This window comes from Globicephala melas, chromosome 6 (genome assembly GCF_963455315.2).
Source record: "Globicephala melas chromosome 6, mGloMel1.2, whole genome shotgun sequence".
Classification (NCBI taxonomy): domain Eukaryota; kingdom Metazoa; phylum Chordata; class Mammalia; order Artiodactyla; family Delphinidae; genus Globicephala; species Globicephala melas.
The window spans coordinates 46,943,832-46,964,518 of NC_083319.1; the positions used below are offsets into that span (position 1 = coordinate 46,943,832).

The following is a 20,687-nucleotide window of genomic DNA, read 5'->3' on the forward strand; positions in this document are numbered from 1 at the left end:
CCAGCTGGGCCAATCAGATACATAGGAATGAAACCAGTGCTAAGTGAGAATGAGCCGGCTATGATTACACAGCATCTAGATGCAAAAGATTCAAAGATTTTCCAAAGATCTCAGCAGTTCTATTAGCCAATTTTCTTTTTTAGTTGCAAACATTGTATTCCTGTTTTCAGTAAAAAACAATACAGCACAGAGAATAAAGCTGGGGAGTTCTTTCTTTTGATCCAGTGCTCTGTTGAACACAGCCTCAGGCTCCTTCCCAGGACCTGAGCTGAATGTAACTCACAGATGCTCCAAATTCCGATCCACAGTGTTTCCACTACTGCAATGGGCAGATCACCTAATTTGCGCCTGCCTCCTTTTCTTTCTGTATAAAAGGAGCACAGTTATACACTATCGCAACAGAGATCATAAAGTTAGAAATTTGCTTTCCCTTTGAAGATCAAGGCATACAAAATAGTTATTAATAATTATCTGGCAAATTGGTGAATGTGTTTTTCTGTCTGAAGCACTAAATTATCTCTTAATTACTCTTTACAGTTCATCCTCATCACGCACTTAAGTATAATGTGTTGGCTGGTGAGGAATATTTTTGTTTACAAATGAAAGCTAACACAGAAGAGGGACTGTAATAATGGGGTCTTATACTGTCCAGACCTTTTTATTTTTGCAGTACGCGGGCCTCTCACTGTTGTGGCCTCTCCCGTTGCAGAGCACAGGCTCCGAACGCGCAGGCTCAGCGGCCATGGCTCACGGGCCCAGCCGCTCCGCGGCATGTGGGATCTTCCCGGACCGGGGCACGAACCCGTGTCACCTGCATCGGCAGGTGGACTCTCAACCACTGCGCCACCAGGGAAGCCCTCTAATCCACTTTTAAGATGGTATTTTCCCCTTAAAATTCTTGCTGAAGTCTTCAGATGGTCAGCTGGGGATTTCAGAACCTATATCACCTTCTGAATTTAACCTGGATACATTTGGATGTCATGATACATTTGACATGATCAATTACTAATTTGCTATGTTATGGAATATTTCTATGACATCATTTGATTTAGGGAGTTTCTGTTAGTTTACATATGATGGACAATGAGTGATGCAGAAAGAATCTGATTGGTATCCTACCAGCAATGAGTAAGATGCCAAGGTTATGCATCCAGGCTTTTCTTTTGAACAGTGATCGTAACCTGAGAAATATGAGCCTCAGCAGCAGCAGCAACACAGAAATTAAACTTCCAGTAAAATATCAAGGACTCTGATATTCTTTGAATTGAGAAATAATTTTGAGCCTGTTGCCTTTAATAACAAATAAAAACATAAAGACAATAACTTTGACCAAAGTTTTAGTAAATCAAATAAAATAGGAAAAAATCATTAATTTCCCAGGTGGCAATTTGTATTGGTTATCATATGTGGATGATACTTGATTTGATTCAGCATGTGAAACTTGACTTCCAAAAAAAAAGATTTTAAATATGTTCCTTAAGGTTAAAAAAAATGAGATGGTTCCTAAAACGTTTTTATATAGCCATAAGCAAAACAGTATCAAAAGAAAATTTAGTGACATTTAAGGCTAATTGCTCTGAATCAGGAAAGTAATAGAAAGTAATATAATTGTATCAGTAAATTGACTGAAACTGTCTTCAAATGTATATGTGTTGATTTAAAAGTCTATACAAACTAATGCTTTTGCATAAAAATGTGTCCTGAAAGGACCCAAATTTAAAGTTAATATTTAATCTTTAATCAACCTAAATGTACAACAGTAGAATAGACTAATTATGCTGTATTAATATCAAAAAATATTTTGTAGCCATTAAAAAATGTTCTGAAGTAATTTTTATGACATGGGAAAATGTTAACTAAGAAAGTAGGATAAAGACTAAATATATCTTATGATCCAAAATATTTTATTGAGTCTATATGTGTGTGTGAATCTGAGAAAAAAATACACCAAAATGTTAACAGAAGTTATTCTGGGTGGTGGAATTATAGGTTCTTTTGCTTTTTTAATTCTATTAAAAATTTCTAAATTTGCTGTAATGAACGTGTACCACTATTATAAATTTTTAAATGACCAAGGATTTGTATGAAACCTTCTTGGTGTGTATGAAAAAGATGTGTGTTATATAATACCTAAGTTCCCAGAAGAGGTCAAGTATTTCATGTATACATTGTTCCATTATTCATAATTACTAAGTCATCAAGACCCATCCTGGTAAAGGCAGCTGGACCATCCAAGGCAATCCATTACAAGAGAACTTTGAGAAAAAGAAACCTCATATAGGGCCTTGAGAAATCTTGTCACCATCATATAATGCTGTTTCCTTCTTGCAGGAAGTAGATATGAATAAAGGCTATGACTACAGTTTATTTTTAAAAATATTCTTAGGTCTCAATGTGTCTTCTGAAAAATCAAGTGTGTATCTGAGTTGAGAGCTGAGAACATCTGCCCATCCCATTCTTAAGTCTCTTGTTTTTGAAGCCTGCTTACTTACTCTTTTAATATATATTTCTTTACAAATGAATTGTGGAAACACTTTTTTTACTTTTGTGAACCAAACAAGGCAAAAGAAAGTTGTAACTGGATATTATCCAGGTCCATATTTTTGATTCAAGGGAGGCAGTAAAGTCATCAGACTCCCATCTTACCCACATTGCATTGGATTCCCTCTGCTAAAGCACTCCCTTGTTTTTTTCCACAGGAACTTGGTTTTCCATTGTGGGCTAAACTCCTTTGTTTGCATCCCATCTACTAAGCATGTGATGCCAACTCTGAGGTCTAGGGTTATTTGTCCATCAAGATGTCCTAACTTTGGAAGAGAGCTGAAAAAGGTAGAATAATAACTGGATTTTGTTAGACATTGCACTTAATAGAGAATAAGAGAAAGCAAATCTTTTTTCTGAATACTGATAGTGTACTATAATATCTGTGTCATTGTGAAGAAAGGGACAGTCTTGCCCTGAGTGGGAAGGTATCATTAATTTTGTTCGATCCTAAAACAGGTTTGCAAGTTCTAGTATCTAGTATTCTGGAAGATGCTAGAAACTAAGGATATAGCAGGTAGGGCAAAAAGTGGTAGAGAAAATCTAGAGAGCAGGTGATACTTAAGATATATAATGTTTGATAAATGTTTGACACATAATGTTTGATAAATATTTAGTAAACAGATTAAGAGGTACTAACCTCATTGTAGTTCCTGGTGGTCATGCACTCAGTGTGGTCCCAGTGTTTATTACAAACTCACTCCCCCACAATTTGCACATACGCTTCTGGGAAGGGTCTAGTAAAGCACTGAAATAGTCCAAGCTGAAATAGTCCAAGTTCCAATCAAGTTGACTGAATTAAAGTCCAGTCCAGAGAAGACGCTGGAGTATTAGGCAGGGAAACTGACACAAAACCTCTTCCTACTGACCCATCCACTGAGGAATGAAGGTAGCAAAGGCTAAACCCCAAAGTCAACTAGGGAACCATACCTCACCATATATAGTAAGACATGGGTCACTAGTATATTCCCAGACCCGATGGACTCCGGCTCTGGTACTTGTAGGGACCCATCAGGATGAGAAAACACAGTTCAGGTCAAAGCTTGCTAATATAAACCTCCTGATATGGTTTAAACTATGTGTACCTCTCAGAAGCCCGAAGAGATAACCCATGAGATTTTTATTCTAAAAAGCCCATTCCTTTTCATACTGAATCCAGCAGCAAATAAAAAGGTTTTGGGTGTATATTTGTGGGGACCATGGATGGGGAGACAGAATGAAAAGGGAAAACAAGATGTTAATTTCAAAAAAAAAAAAGTTAACAAATGATTACAATGAATACTTTATAAAGATATTTCTGACCTTAGAAGAAAAAAGAAGGTGAAATATTCCTGTTTCCAGGCTAAGAAAACTAAGGCAGAAGATATGTATAAAATGAAAGTCCATATGAGTAAAAAGTTTTTAAATTAACCCAACAAGTAAGCCAGTAATCCATACTTCTCCATCACACACAATTTTAAACTCAATTTGTTAAAGAAAATGTGAGGGGACTTGCTCAGGGGAGAAAGTGGTGGTGCAGGAACAAATCCCTAATTTGGAATAAGGTAGAGATCCTTCTTTTTTTACTTGGGCCTTCACATAAGTCACTGGTTTTGAACAGTATGATGAGGAATACTTCTGGGCCTCCAGAATATCCATGAAAATTACTGGCCTCCAGCAGCTGCAGCTGTTCAAAATAAATAAATAAATAAATAAATAAATAAATAAATAAATAAATAAATAAATAAATCAAGAGACAGAGAAAGAAGATAAAGAAGAGGTAAATAAAAATTTCAGTGTGCTTAATGGTTCTGAATGAGGTGGCCTGAAATCTATACCTTCAAATGTGTTCCAGGTTGCTATAATATTTGTTGTCAAATATTTCTGTATTTTACAAAATCCTCACAAATTCTAAAGACAGGAGAATAAAAGTTCTGCTCTTTTTGAAATGTTTATTCATTCATTACTGCTTATGTAATTAGTATAGAAATCTGTTCATTTCAAATTTTTCCAGTAAAAGAATTCCTTATTGTCCATTGTCCTAGAAAATTAGTAGGTATTTATTGAGTGACTGATATATAAAGTCCTATATTAAGTCCTGAGGAAACAACGATAAATAAGATATAGTCTTTGCCTTCACAAAGGTTATACATATTTTTAACAAATCATGGGAAAATATCAGGTAAATTAGTATGCAATAACATTATATTATTTAAAACAAAGGTAATAATATGCCTTAACTAGAATTCAGATCTTAGAAGTCAGAACATTTCATTCACTATTCTAAATACTAATTTGATAATATTAAGTTATAGTCCCAATCTAGAGCAAATACAAAAGCACTGCAGATATGTGCGACATAAATGCTTCCAACTATGTGATGTCCACAAGAGACTCACTTCAGCTTTAAGGACATACATAGACTGAAAGTGAAGGGATGGATAAAGATATTTTATGCAGATGGAAACCAAAAGCATGCATAGCTCTACTTATATCACACAAAACAGACTTTAAACCAAAAACTGTAACGAGAAACAAAGAAGGTCATTATATAATGATTGAAGAAGACACAAATAAATTTCTTTAATAAATGATTGAAGAAGACACAAATGAATAGAAAGATACTCTGTGTTAATGATTGGAAGAATTAATATTGTGAAAATGCCCATACTGCCCAAAGCAATCTACAAACTCAATGCAATCCCTATCAAAATTCCAATGGCATTTTTCTCAGTAATAGGAAAAAAATCCTAAAATTCATACAGAACCACAAAAGTCCCCGAATAACAAAAGCAATTTTGAGAAAGAACAAAGCTAGAGGCATCACACTTCCTCATTTCAAATTATATTACAAAGCTGTAGTAATCCAAACTATATGGTATTTGCATAAAAACAGACACAAAGATCAATGGAACAGAATAGAGAGCCCAAAATAAACACATGCATATATGGTCAATTGATTTTTGACAAAACACCAAGAATATTCAATGGAAAATGGATAATCGCCTCAATAAATGATGGTGGAAAAACTAGACGTCTACATGGAAAAGAATTAAACTTACACCATACACAAAAATCAAGTCGAAATGATTCAAGACTTGAATATAAGACCTTAAAGCATAAAACTCCTACAAGAAAACTTAGAGGAAAAGCTCTTGCAATTTTTCCTGGCAATGATTTTTTTGGATTTGACACCAATAGCAAAGGCAGCAAAAGCAAAAAGGAACAAATGGGACTACATTAAACCAAAAAACTTCTGTACAGCAAAGGAAACCATAAATAAAATGAACAGGCAACCTAGAGAATTGAAGAAAATATTTGTAAACCACATATCCGATAAGGCGTTAATATCCAAAATATATTAGGAACTTATATAACTCAATAGCAAAATAATAATAATAATAACCTAATTTAAAAATGGGCAAATGATCGAATAGACATTTTTCCAAAGAAGACATGCAGATGGCCAATAGGTACATGAAAAGGTGCTTAACATCACTAGTCATCAAGAAAACACAAATCAAAACCACAATGACGTATCACCTTACACATGTTAAAATGTCTATTACCAAAAAGGCAAGAGATGGCAAATGCTGATGAGGATGGGAAGAAAGGGGACGCTGTGCACTGTTGGTGGGAATGTAAATTGGTGCAGTCACAATGGAAAACAGTATGGAGGTTCTGCAAGAAACTGAAAACAGAACTATCATGTGATCCAGCAATCCCACTTCTGGATTGATATGCAAAGGAAATGAAATCATTCATTTGTATTCCTATGTTCATTGCAGCATTATTCACAACAGCCAAGGTATGAAAACAACCTAAGTGTCCATCTATGGACGAATGGATAAAGAAGATGTGGTGTGTGTGTGTACACACACACACACACACACACACACACTATAGAATATTGTTCAGCCTTATAAAAGAAAGAAGTACTACCCTTTAATATGGACGAACCTGGAGGGCATTATGTTAAGTGAAGTAAGCCAGACAGAGAAAGACAAACATGTCACGGTATCACTTATATGTGGAAGCTTTAACAAAAGAGTGGAACACATAGACACAGAGTAAAATGATGGTTGCCAGAGATACGAGGTTGGGAAAATTGGGAGGGGTTAGTAAAAGGGTACAAAACGTTCAGCTATAAGATGAATATCATCTGAGGATCTAATGTACAACATAGTGACTATAGTTGGTAACACTGTATTGTATAATTGAAATGTGCTAAAAAAAGGTAAATATGTGAGGTGATGGATGTGTTAATTAACTGGAGGTGGGAATCCTTTCATAATGTATGTGTATATCAAATTATCACATTATACACTTCAAATGTGTTACAATTTTATTAGTCAATTATACCTCAATAGAGCTGAAAAAAAATTAATGCAGTTAAGAAACAAGTAGCTTAATGACAAAAAAAAAAAAACTAAGACAAATATAATCTAAGGACACGACATCATTAGAAGTTGCTGCATCCACTTTTGCTGCCGTAAAGGCTGGCCAACATAAAAGGAGTATAGTGTTGAAAGAACCACAGAAAAATGGGGTTCAATCCTGATTGCTTCTAAACTTGGGGTAAAATGTGACCAGAATATTTACATACCACTCTTCTGTTCATTTGTGTGAACCAATACATTTTTCTACTTAAACTAATTGGGGTTGAGTTTTTAAAATTATTATTATTATTATTACTTACGGGGGAAAAAAGGCCGTACTAATATAAAGAGTTGTAGAGTTGGGAATGAGGGAGGAGTTGGAAAAGATTTTTATTGAATTTCTTAGGCATCACTTTTCCATGCAAAAGGCAAAACATATCAGTAATTTTGGCAAATAAGAGTATGCCTTATTCTAATAGTTTAAAAATTAAAGAGGTTAAAAAGTAAGAGAGGTTAACGAATTAGAGAAGGCTCTGGGAAAGCAACAGTGATGAGCCTAGAGGATACTATTAGCATCTTCCCAGTGTATCCATCTATGTATAAAAATGGTCAAAATGGGCAGGAGAGATTAGGCATCTGTATCTGCTCTTTGTATGACTATGTATGTGGATGTTTTCTTCATCTTCCGTCAATTTGCAAGATCCCTTTTCTATCACTACTGCTACTTTTATATTCCTGAAGTTTTCTTTCTCTTTTCTTTCTCCCACTGGAAAACAACCAAACCCCCTGGATATGATGCCTGAAAAGGGCTTAAAAAGGTGGACAGTAAAGAGTATGGGGTGACTTGCTGGGGCAGTAATGCTCCTCTGCATCAAATGCCCCATTTTGAGAGGAAAAAAAGGAAGAGCATACTGTTTGTAGGGGAGAAAGAACGCAAACATAACATAGCTCAAACCTGCTCGTGCAGCTGCCATTTTCTTGTTTCGCAGTTTGTTCTCCAAAGCTTGCTACATAATAAAAAATAGTAGAGAAGAAGAACATGAGATTTCCTGATGCGTTCTACTACTTGACATTAATAAAGACAAATATTTCTCTGAAATAAATTGTATCCTACCTGTTTCATCTTCTTTTTTAGATCCAGATTTGCTGCCTTCTGGCCTTTTGCAGTAGAATTGAGATAATAGATAGTCAAACTAAATTTAAAAAAGATAAAATAAAATTTATGGTATTTTTCAGTTCCTCAAGATTCTTCTTAAATTTACATTAACTAAATCATATAATGTTGGCACTTTAAGGTATTTTCTACTCTGAACCTCTTTCGTAGATAAAAGCCTGAAGTACAGAGAGGTGAAGAAGTACATTCAGAATTCCACAGCAACTGGGGTGGACCTGGGAAGTTGGACCCCCAAGGCTCCTCCTCCACAGCCCAGGGCTCTGTCTGATGTTCCTCACTGCCTAATTTTAGGTTCTTCTTGGAAATGTATTAACATCACTTTAAGTTATAATTGAAAACACCATTTCAAATCGATATCAATGGCATCCAATAGAACAGAAAATCTCTTGAAGCTTAGGGAATGTGTGGAATAAAAAGGAAACTGACTTTCCACTTTAAATTCCTTCCTTTGGCTTTTACAACTAAGACCATAATCCTCATCGTCATAGTTAATTAACATGGCTTTTTTTCATCCATAGAATGTATTGTTTGCATTTCTCTCTCCTTCACAAGAAACTATTTCATAAAAGAATAGTCCTGGCATTTAAGTGACATTTCTAAAAAGAGCAAATTCCAGCCAAACGTTTTTGCAAAAATAAACATGTTCATCTTCACAAAGCAAAACAAAGAAAGAATGCATTTAAAAAACAAAACAAAACGGGGCTTCCCTGGTGGCACGGTGGTTGAGAGTTCGCCTGCCAATGCAGGGGACGCGGGTTCGTGCCCCGGTCTGGGAGGATCCCACATGCCGCAGAGCGGCTGGGCCCGTGAGCCATGGCCGCTGAGCCTAAGCATCCAGAGCCTGTGCTCCGCAACGGGAGGGGCCACAACAGTGAGAGGCCCGCATACCACAAAACAAAAAAAACCATAACTGGCATTGCCCTTTATTGCAAATAACTGGTTCCTGAACACATTTCCCCTACTCACCAACATGCCAGATCATAACCTTTATGAGCCATCTGCTGCTAGCAACAAGATTATTGATATCATTTCCGCTGGGTTTATTTCTTATACAAGTGATAGGATTTTGAATGAAATTACATACATGAAAGCATCTGGTGTAATATCTGGCATGAATTAGGTGTTCAATAAATATGGTGTGTCTGTGTATTGTAAGGGTTTTCTTAGAAAAGTGCCGGCATTTGGAGGAAGAACTCAAAGACCTCACAAGTCATTTGCAATTCTGTAATTCTCTATTTATCCATCACTTTTTTTCTACCTTGAGATGCACCTTCAATGAGTATTCTTCATAGATCATTTTTTAGTCTCCAAAGGAATGAAACCGCCTGCAGGGAACTAGCTCAAACTCTACTCAGTTACCCCAAAACCAACCAAGCTGATGTAATATGATTCATTGGGGAAATTCAAAATGCTTGTAAACATTCTCTAATTAAAGGTAATAAAAAGCCAAGCCAGGACTGCCTGGTGGCGCAGTGGTTAAGAATCCGCCTGCCAATGCAGGGGACACAGGTTTGCACCCTGGTCCGGGAAGATCCCACATGCCACGGAGCGACGGAGTCTGTGTGCCACAACTGCTGAGCCTGTGCTCTGGAGCCCGTGAGCCACAACTAGTGAGCCTGCATGCCACAACTACTGGAGCCCACGTGCCTAGAGCCCGTGCTCCGCAACAGGAGAAGCCACCGCAATGAGAAGCCAGCACACCGCAGCGAGGAGTGGCCCCCGCTAGCTCCAACTAGAGAAAACCCATACAACAAAGACCCAACGCAGCCAAAAATAAATAAATTAATTAAAAAAAAAATCCAAGCCAACTGTATGGGCATCATAAAGTGCTGAAGATGAGACCTCAGTATTTGAAAAATCAAATCAGTAATAAGCTGAATTTCGGGTTTTAAATCAAAACGTCAGAACTAAAATCATCCTTGTGGGACATCTATTTGACCTTATATCATGCCAGTTTCCCTCTAGACAGTCTATATCAGGGGTTGTCAAACTATGGTCTCTGGGGCAAACCTGACTCCCAGCCTGTTATGTATGGCCCATGAACTAAGATTGGTTTTTACATTTTAAAATAGTTACATAAGTACTTACATAATATCCTCAATTTTGCCTCTTGGACCACAAAGCCTGAAGTAACTACTATATGGTCCTTTAAGGAAAAGTGTGCCAACCCTGGGTGTGGACCATCTCTGACAAGTGGCTTCCAGTTCTTCTGAGCATTTCCACTCAGCCTGAACTCAGTGTTTGGTGCTGTAAATGAGTAGGTGGGAAATAAGTGGTGGGGAATAAAAAGACATGGGTTTGAATTTACCTATTAGCCATTTGATTTGGGGCAGATCTTCCATGTGCTTTCAATAATATGATTAATGAGGCCAACTTCTTAAGGTTATTGTGGAAATTAAATGAGTTAATATATGGATCGTGCCTGGAACAAAGGCAGTGTTCATTCCTCTTCCATACCCCTGGGGCAGCTTATTAAATCTTTAATTAGTGGCATTAGAACAATGTTGCTCTTTTGCTTAAAAATAAATCTCTTTCAGTAAGTCAAGAATATAGTCATAAAATCTGACATTGTTTTGAGTGTGTGTGTTTTAAAACAAGACCTCCTTTTTACCACGAAAAGGCCTTGACTCCTAAAAGCCATGCTCTCAAAAGCCACTGTATTGTAAAAACACTAAGAAGGAAAATCACTTCCAGGGCCATCTGGTGAAACATGCTGCATCCAGCAAGTCATTTTCTAACACATCTGCACCAGAGATTTACTATCAGATTCTTAACGGCACCCCATGATCAAGGTTCTGTACTACATAAAATAATCTGTTTTACTATTTAATTATCCCTACAGGCTATTAGCTCTCCCTCAAAGAAGGCATCATGGTGTAAAGGGGTGAGTGCTGGATTTACTGTCAAAGCCCTACTATTGTCATTTTTGATGTATTCTCACTGAGGGAAAGATCCCTTCCCTCCTCCAAGTCAGTTTCTTAATTTATAAACTTGAAGATGACACCTGCCCTCACTGATGTGGCTTGTGACCACGACCATCACAGAGACGATCCTAATAACTTGGCCCAGAACCCAGTTCATTTACTTAAACCGCTGGGATTTCTCTCCCAATCTCTCCCTGACATTTCCTAGTTTTACCTTTATTTAAACAAATCCAACCCTTTGTGTCAGCTTTGTTCCACTAAAGTGTCCACGAGGGTGACTTCATACTTGCCCTCCTTGATTGAGATCAGTGGCAGTTCTAGACTTTTTATTTAGGAAGGCCTTGGGGTTTGAAAGGAAGGACTGGGGCACTTTTTGTAGCTCTTCCATAGGAAGCATATATATATATATATATTTTTTTTGCTTAGAATGTAAGTTTACCTGTGGTGGCCAAGACTCAGAAACCAATGAAAGTAATACGGGAACAAAAGACCCCTCTCAAGTTCCCCTTTGGATATCATCTCTGACTTCGAAAGGATAGACTAAGTGACCTTTCCAAGACCCTTCTGGTCCTCTGATTCTATCATCATGGGCAGACATAGTTATTAATGGCCTTCTAGGAAGAAGGACAGGGTAATTTCTAAGCCTTTAGCCCTGAAATATAGCCTATAGGGCCCTCAAGGGGAATATTAACTTAGAGGCTCATCACTTCTGTGTATTCACAGCCATATGCTTTATGGAAAAAAGGTGGAGGTCAGGGGGGTGGGGAGGAAGCTTGATGTGCTGATTAGATTTAGTGTTTATGTTTCCCTTGCTGTAGCTGTTTACTGATAATTATTTTGGTTACTTGGGAAACAAATCTTATAATCCTAGGCAGGCAAAGACAGATGCAGATGGCTGTAAATTACATGCAATAGGATCAGAATATGGCTCATGAATTTTAGCCTCTCACCACCACGTAATCAGTGCTGAATTGGTTAGGTTACAGCACAACCCCTGGGGAGAAAGAGAGTTGAAAACGCTGAAACTTAAAAGGTGCAGGAAGAACATTACAAAGGCTCTTTCTATGAGGAGGGAAAGCACATACACCATAACCAAAATAACAGCAATAACTAATCCAGGATTAGAAAGCTGTCTCAAGATCATCGCCAGCCAGCTTGGAAAATCATGTTCCAGTGTCTCTCCGATGACTTCAAACATCCTATTTTTGCCACTGAAAAAAAAAAAGGAGAGAAGTTCATTTAAAACAGATGTAAAAACCATGTTTATAGCAAGATGTAAAAACTATGTTTATAGCAAGAAAACTAGAAATTTTTCTCAAACATTGCCTAAGTACTCTTTCAGGTTAGAAATCTGATGTTTAGCTACAACTCCTGACACTTTGGCCTCATACTGTCAACAAATGGATAAGATATGAGAAATGTTATGCCAACACAAACACATAGTCAAAGCAGTTAGGAAATTAACCACAGCATTAGGAGAAGATTTAAAAAAAATTTTTTTTTGGAGTATAGTTGATTTACAGTGTTGTGTTCGCTTCAGGTATACTGCAAAGTGAATCGGTTATATATATATAATCCACTCTTTTTAAGAATCCTTTCCCATAGAGGTCATTATGGAATATTGAGTAGAATTCCCTGTGCTATACAGTAAGTCCTTATTAGTTATCTATTTTATATATAGCAGTGTATATGCCAATCCCAATCTCCCAATTTATCCCTTCCCTCCAGGAGAAGATTTTTTAAAGCTATATTTCTAAGATTTGGGTTACTTGGGAACAAATATATTATATAAAATATAAATATACCTTATATATGTATGAAAATATATTTTATAAATAGCTTGTAAGTCTACTCCTCAGCAGCTGTTCTTATATGAGAATACTTTCTTTGGGCTGAACAAATAGTGTGCTCAATTTTTTTAATTAGCCTTGGAAATGAGCATAAGGAATAGCTTAATGGAATAAAATCCACAAATAATCTAATATCTCTTTCCATGTTATAGCTTCTATCTCATTTTCCACCAGACCTCTTTCATCTGAGCTATTAATAGGTAACTGCACTGAATGCTGAATCCTTTCTCTCTCAGTATTTCTTCTGGACGGGCCCTAATGAATACCAGCTAAGAACAGAACATGGGAAGAGAAAGAAAACAAGCCTAAAAAGCAAAGGTCCTTAGTGAGTTTGTTCTCAGCCCCTATAAACTAGAGAAATGAGAGCAGGATGTCTGTCTTAACTTAGTATATAATATTCAGCATTATCAGGTAACACCCATCATGCCAAATTATTTTTTTCTGTATATACATATTGATTCTACTATGAAATGATGTAATTTTCAGAGAAGATATTGCATTATTTATCAGCAATTTGTATGTATCATGAGAATAAAGGTTGGCATAACACTGAGTCAAATATTTTGGCTTCACTTTTGGTTTTTGACCTTTATACATTCTTAGCTACTAATTGAACATGACCCACAAGTTCCAGATCAGATTTTTTTTCTCTCCAGTATCTTTTAATAGACTGAGAGTGACTTCAAGTATCTTTTCAGGAGTCACTGGACTACAGAGGTATAAATTTTGCTTCACAAATTATAGATCTACACACTAATTAGCAAGACCTATGATACATAAGGGGGGATGAAGCTTACTGACAATTTAAGATTATATCAACCTATTGTACTAAGGTTTCTCATTCTTCATCCATTCTAGCTGACCATGCTTCATGACCATGACATATGGAATACAGCCAGAATGAGGAGACAGGCAAGGAGGATGAGAAAAAATGAGACAATCCACCCCACCTTCTCCAGCCTCTAGGGCTGTGTTTGAAGAATGTCAGAATGAGGGAACTGGAATTTTACAAAATCATCCCTACCCACAAAGGTCTTCTTTGCATCCAGTGTATGAGAAATGTGAAGTTATTAGTATCTCTGAAGATTCTTGGGTGCCTTTTCCAGGATAGGTCTCTTACCAGGAGTCCAGATCTTTTATTATACACAAACTATAGAAGCATCTACAAATCCTGGCACTCCCTTTTTCTGACGGGTGAACCAAAGTATGCATATTCCCAGAAGTCCTTTCCAGCCTGTTGTGAGTATACAGCCAAGTGAAATGTTACTGAAGTTAATCTATAGCTCTCTTGGGCATAGCTCTATCCACCCTAATTAGAATAGTCTATGTCTGTCTTTTCAGCCAGACCGAAAGGTCCACCTGGCCAGAATCAATGCCCAATGTACACCTACATCTCTTCTAGTGCTTAGTGCATGACAAACAGTCATTCTTCATTCATTAACTCAAATTACGGCCAACACTCTACTGTGTTTTGACTCACAGGGATGAAAATATTCTGTCCCTAAACTCTAGAAGTCAGCTACACTATTAAGAAAAATCAACACATCAAGTGAGTAATGTAATAGCAGTGTCACAATATAACATAAACCTATACATGTTATATGATCTCAGTTATTTTAAAAATCTGCATAAGAAGAAAACCAGAATACAAAATGCCAAAAAAATGTTGAGAGTTGTTATTTCAGGTCTTTGGTTAGTGTTTATTTTCATGCGAAAATTTCTATAATTTCTGGTTTTTCTAGGATAAACACGTATTACCTTTGCAGTTAGATGAAAATACATGAAGTTATAATTACCATAATGTTAGCAGGGAGGTGTGTGAGAACCTAGAGAACTACAAATTGTCCAGAATTATTAGTGAGGGAGCTGGGGGAGAAACATCAAGTGTCAGGAAATGTGGTAGAGCAATTAGAAGAATTTTCTTCATCTGGACACCAAAGAAATAGTTTTTTAATTGTCAAACTGTTAAGGTAAATCCACTTAATAGCCTACTGGAATAATTTTCTGGAAAATTCACCCTCCCTAGCCAGTTCTTATGAAACCAGAACAAGCTAGACTATCTCATCAAATTGCTTTGCAGAATGGGTCTTCTAAGGTATTGTAGCCACCTTACCTGAAAACATACATGCACCTGGGAGAGCCTGGCCATTACTGTGCTTTCCCTATTAACCTACCTCAAATGCACGTTTACCAATTTGCTGCCCACCCAGGTGCCAAGTAGGGTCAGATACACTTCACTAGGCAGGCTGGTCAAACCACCTCAAACTCAGGGTCCAAAAGGATGGCAAGTCATGAGTCTCCTACTAATATATCCTTTTTCACCTCACTACCAAGGCAGAACAATGCTTAAAGCTTTAAAATCTAGAGAATAAACCAAGTATACATTCTTTTGCTCCAGGAACAATAGACTATCTAAATAGGACAGAGATACCCCTTTCTCAATACTCTACTGAAAATATTTAAATTTCCTTGATCTCAAAATAGTGATATACATGCTGCTCATCTGCCAAAGTTTGCCAATTAGGAAACAGTTGGTCAAAGTCAGATACTATGTGTTAGACACAGACTAAGTTTTATTCATTAAAATCATAGTAACTCAGTGTGATTTAAAGAGAGGCAAAGGAGTTAGGATGCAAAAAGCTAAAATTGTGCAGTCATTGTACGTGACTAGCTCAATGATATTTTTAATATTAATGGACCTTTGTTACCACCACCCAGCTCCATGTTGACCTTGTGGGGTTTCCCTGGCAGACAACTAAGTTCCTTTGATATGTTTTTCTGAGAAGGACCCACTTCCAATTAAAAAGTTAAAAGCACATCTAAAACTTATCCTGGATATTTAGTTGTGTGGGTAATTTGCAATTAACTAAAGTCTTCAGATGACTTGTCTCTTGAACTTTGTACCCTGAGCTTTATTAAGACCAATTGCTCTTTCAAAACTGTAGTTTCATATTTAGCCTCCAGATGTCACTGTCTGCATTATTTACTTCCCCCCACCTGGGTGGGGCGGGGGAACAGGACTTGTCAACTTCAGCTTCCTGAATATGTATGACAGAACTCCAGCTGTTTTTGCACAATCAGTAGGCTTAACATTTTCTTTCTTTATGTCCAGGAAAGCAGTAATAACAGACTATTATTAGAATGAAAATGCTTCTTTTATACTTAAGTCTGCGGGCAAAGAATATTTTGACTTTAATTTAATAACTTGGGTCTGACAGCATGAAGGAGAAATTATACATGTCCACTATTGCATCATGCTTGTCATTCACATGGCTTTTTGTATTCACATTTTCCCACTGAAAAGTAGAAATAACTCAAATGCATGCTGATCAGTGACTCAACATGTAGAGATTCTTGGGCGGACTTGTGGTAGAATGAAATCTCAATCCTCCAGATCTGGAAACTTTGCTTTCTTGGTAAGTGTCACAGGGAACGCTGTCATAGAGAACTGTAGAAAAGTATATTTCTAAGTTGGATCAAAGAGCCTTCTTGACTCTTTATTACTGACTTGTGTGATTTATTTTTGTTATTTGAGGAGAATATACACGAGGAACATCCTTAATTTTTTTCCTAGCATGTAGATTTGGATTATAAATTATGTGACCTTCTTTATATTCATTATTATCTAATAATGATCCCATTTCCTAGGTAGCTTGTGGAGTCATCTTTCTTTTTTCCTTCCTCCCTCCCTCCCTTCCTTCCTCTTTTATATTTTCAATTAGGTGGTTCATGTGAAAAGTAACAATAGCTTCCAATGTCTGAATGAGATGACCTAGCATCAGGAAAATGTTCATATCCAGACTAGTGTAATCAAACCTTGCTCTTCGCTAACTCCTTATACAGAAATAGCTCAGATTCAGTGTACATATTTTACGTGGACAGAGCCTGGAGCAGTTATTTTCCCTTTTATGATTGCTAAGTGAGAAAATATCAATAGATCGATCTTGCTTAAGAATTTCCATGTCACATAATGAGCCTGAATATCTAAAAGAGCTCAATTCCTACAGACCAAAATGTCACTGTTTGGGGGAAAAAAAAATAGCTTATACGACGAGTGACCATTCCCATCTCCACCCCTGAAAGAAAACTTTGCTCAAAAGAAATTGCAAATGCAAGAACCTGAAGGGGCCACAGTCGAAAGATGGTGGGAGGGACACGATCATGTACAGGACGGGCATGGTGGACAGGAAGAGGATGAGCAACAGCATCCCCAGATAGAAGTTATTCGATCTGGAAGCTTTGAAGACCCTCGCCTCAGGAACGTTGCAACACATCACAGCCCAGCCCTGGAAGTACATGGAGGTGTGGAGCCGAAGGATATTGATGCCTGGGAGGCTGGGAGCGAAGAAGGAGCCCATCCTGGAAAGAAAAACAGAGCTCTGCTCACCATGGAGCTTCACGCCCCAACAAAGTCACACAGTCCGTATTTATTTTACATCATGCTTATTTGCCAAAGGCAGAAAATGTGTTTGCCACTTTCAATCACGTAAACCCTTCATGTTAATAAACTTAACTAATTCTATTTCCATCTCCTGTACACATTTTACCATCTTCCCCATTATTGCAGATATTGTGTACTGAAGTCTTTCACAGAAACTCTGCTGGTCGCTAACTATATCCACTTATCATTAGTAACTTTAAACTACAACAGACCAAACAGTATATTACATTTGTTCTACTTCTCTCTTCTACTTGTAAAAAAAATTTACTTTCCCCTAATATTCATATCATTAATATATCTAAAAATTTCGCTTTAAAAAAAACTTTCCCCCCAAATTTTAAAAATTAAAAAATTAGCTTTTTTTATAATTAACCCTTAAGATCACCCATTATATTCAAATAAACTGCATATGTGCATTAATTATTTTGTCATAGCTAATTAATTTTTACTTAATGAAAGAGAAAATGTTAAAGTAAGTTTTTCTGATGTTATTTTCTATTTGTGGCCGTTATGGTATTTTAGAGCCAATGGGAATTATGTATTTGTGCCTCACAAGATACTATGTTTTGTTGATATTCCATTGTAAGCTTTATGTGTTTATAAAATGAAAATTTGACACATCCATTTAATTTAGCTTATCTGTTTACTTTCTTATTTTAGCTTGTCCAGGAAATCCACTGGTCTGTACATGAGATTTTTAAAAAGTATTTTCAAATGTCACTTTTAAACAGGAACCATTTGGGTGAGGTCACTCTTACTTGATGGCTTCAGTGGTTATTATTTCAACAAAATAAATTTCAGTTTTCTTTGATGAGAAAATCCATCAGCACCATAATGGCAATTTATTAATCCGAAACTCAAAAGAGGATACATGTACACTTATTTCAGAAGTATAAGCAGAATCTTACCTTCTAAACTGTCCCAAATATAATAAAACCTTCAGCAATTCTAGTTAGGGTTTGCATGTTATATTTCCTGGTTATGTAGAATAATTTTTTAAATCAATCCAATGTAAATTTGGTGTATTATGGAGGGCGGGGGGTTGAGTTAGATGAAGAAGTTAGTTTTGGCTATAATTGAACTTGTGCAATCCAACATTAAACCATTTCATTGAAAAGTGCTAATCTGCTACAGTTTGTGCTGTGTTGTTGATAGGTTTCCATACAACAGATCTGAAAAACATTTAACATACTGAATTGACCACAGATTTTGTAGAAAGTTAAACTATTAAAAAAAATGGTATGTACTTTGGGTGATGATGATTTGTCCATGTAGGTTCATCAGTGACAACAAATGTACAGCGTGGTGGAAGATGCCAACAGTGGGAAAGGCTGTGCGTGGGTGGGGACTGGGGGTATATGGGAACTCTGTACTTTCCACTCAATTTTGCTGCGAACCTGTAACTTCTCTAAGATATAAAGTTCATTAGTTTTTTTTTAAATGAGGGTAAACTTTGGAACAATACTGTGTATCTTGGTTACAGGATAGCAAGAGAGAATCTGGAACCCCAGAAACATGAGCAAGTAAGTGAGTGACAGTCCCAGCTGAGGGGTCAGAATTACAAAGCACTAGATGATATTCCCAAATGCCAACGTCTGTAATGTAACATGCTTGCAGATGATTGTGCTTGCCCCCTTCTAAAAGTCAGGCTTGGCCATGTGATTTGTTTTGGCCAGTAAAACAGAGATAAAAATGAAGTGTCTCACTACGGGATGGAAACTTTAATAGCGCTGTAGGGTTTTTTGTTCTCTTCTCTCTCTGCTCTGACCAGTGATGTTCCAGATGGATCCTATTCTATCACAGTCTATGACTCCACAGTGAGAGTAACTAACATGAGCACAGTCCTTTACCAACTCACATTGGACACATGGAGTAAATAAGAAATAAACTTTTCCTTTTCTAAGCCACTGAGATTTGGGGGTTTGTATTTAATTGCTGCACAACCTAGTCTATCCTAAGATACAGTTTTGCCTAAAGCCACATATATGTGTAGCTATACATAGGCATGCGTTGTTTATCTGTATGCACACATATGGACACTCATATATGTAAGTGTATCTATAGATAAATAATTTCAGAATTTCAAAATAAATATCACATAGGCATTTTGAACAAATGACTCAAGAACATTACCCTAGAAAAAGAGATCCCGGCACAGTGATATCTGAATCTTAAAGCTCATTCTTTCTTTGCCCGTGACTCACTAATCAGCTCAGCTCACTAAGTCCCTTAGCCAGACCTGATCCCGTCATCTGTCAGTTGAAGATCATTGTAATACCTTAGGCTTATAAAATGCTTTTCTTCCAAGAAGATCAAAGCAAATCAAAGCTTCTTTTATTTAGCTCTTCTTATTGTTCCAGTGACACGGTACGTGTCAGGTAAATTATTCACATTTGATCAAGTGAGAAAATGAGGTAGCAGAAAGTGACAAGACTGGCAGGGAGACACAGGAGACAGCATTGGAACAACGTCTGAACCTATCTTCTTTCTCACTGTGTGTGCTCTGCCTCAGCTACATCCTGCTCTGATAGAGTAGAGATATGATATGCTTTCATCATTTAAAAATATGATTACAAAACCTACGCTATTTTTAAAAGACGTGTATAATATACTTTTACTGATCATATCAGCCAATTCATAAAAAAATGGATGTTACCTATAATTGTTTGACTTTAATAACATCGGTGTAAATAACCTTCATTACTCAGAAACTCCTAAAGCGGTTATTGAATGTCTCCAGTCACAAACCAATAAAATTGAACACAAAATCTCCATCTTCTTTTGATCATTTCTGTAGCAAATGGCCATACTTAGGCATCAGATCCTTATGCCTTATAAAATAGTGGATTACATGTGTGAGTACAAGGAAGCCTTCTAAACCTAGACTACACACTCCCCACACCACATCCCTACCCTGTCACCAACTTCCTGGCAGTTAGGAAAAGACCATTTGTACAAAGGGTTGACCTGAAGGGGAATAATAGTTATTCAGTATTTTGCTTCTAGAACTCTGGGAAGTGTGTGAACATCTTAGTACACTCAAAAAACACAATCACTTTCTAAAGTCCTCTTCAAACTAACCGGAAGCAATATTTGACCAATATCTGAAGGTTGAATACATAGAAAGTGATAGTGTAATGATACTGCAAAGATTTTGATGATGGGTCTGCCCATGAGAAAACTGGAGAAGATTGTTTAGATATTTAAGAATTTCAATATGAACAACAGTGGACTAAATAGGTGCAAAATTACAAGTGAAACAAATCAGGACACAATTATAAGAGCTTTGCTGACAATGAAAACAAATTTCTAGGCCAATCTGTTGTCTTCACTATGAAAGAACAAGAAACAGACTTGCAGCATATGTCTGCACAAATGGCGCCACGCCAGGCCTGAGGG

The 20,687-nt window shown here is 36.9% G+C and overlaps 1 protein-coding gene across 1 annotated transcript in view; it reads right to left on the reverse strand.

Annotated features, from left to right (window-relative positions):
- Positions 1-4,059: 4,059 nt before the first annotated feature.
- Positions 4,060-20,687, reverse strand: part of TMC1 (transmembrane channel like 1) — a 389,456-nt gene continuing 372,828 nt past the window's right edge. Inside the window, exons 20-24 of the mRNA XM_060300845.2 lie at positions 16,967-17,206; positions 12,083-12,208; positions 8,014-8,092; positions 7,855-7,906; positions 4,060-4,207 (exon numbers count right to left, since the gene is read on the reverse strand). Of these exons, the coding sequence (XP_060156828.1) occupies positions 4,185-4,207; positions 7,855-7,906; positions 8,014-8,092; positions 12,083-12,208; positions 16,967-17,206 (520 nt within the window). The 3' untranslated portion in view covers positions 4,060-4,184. The remainder of the gene's footprint in view (positions 4,208-7,854; positions 7,907-8,013; positions 8,093-12,082; positions 12,209-16,966; positions 17,207-20,687) is intronic.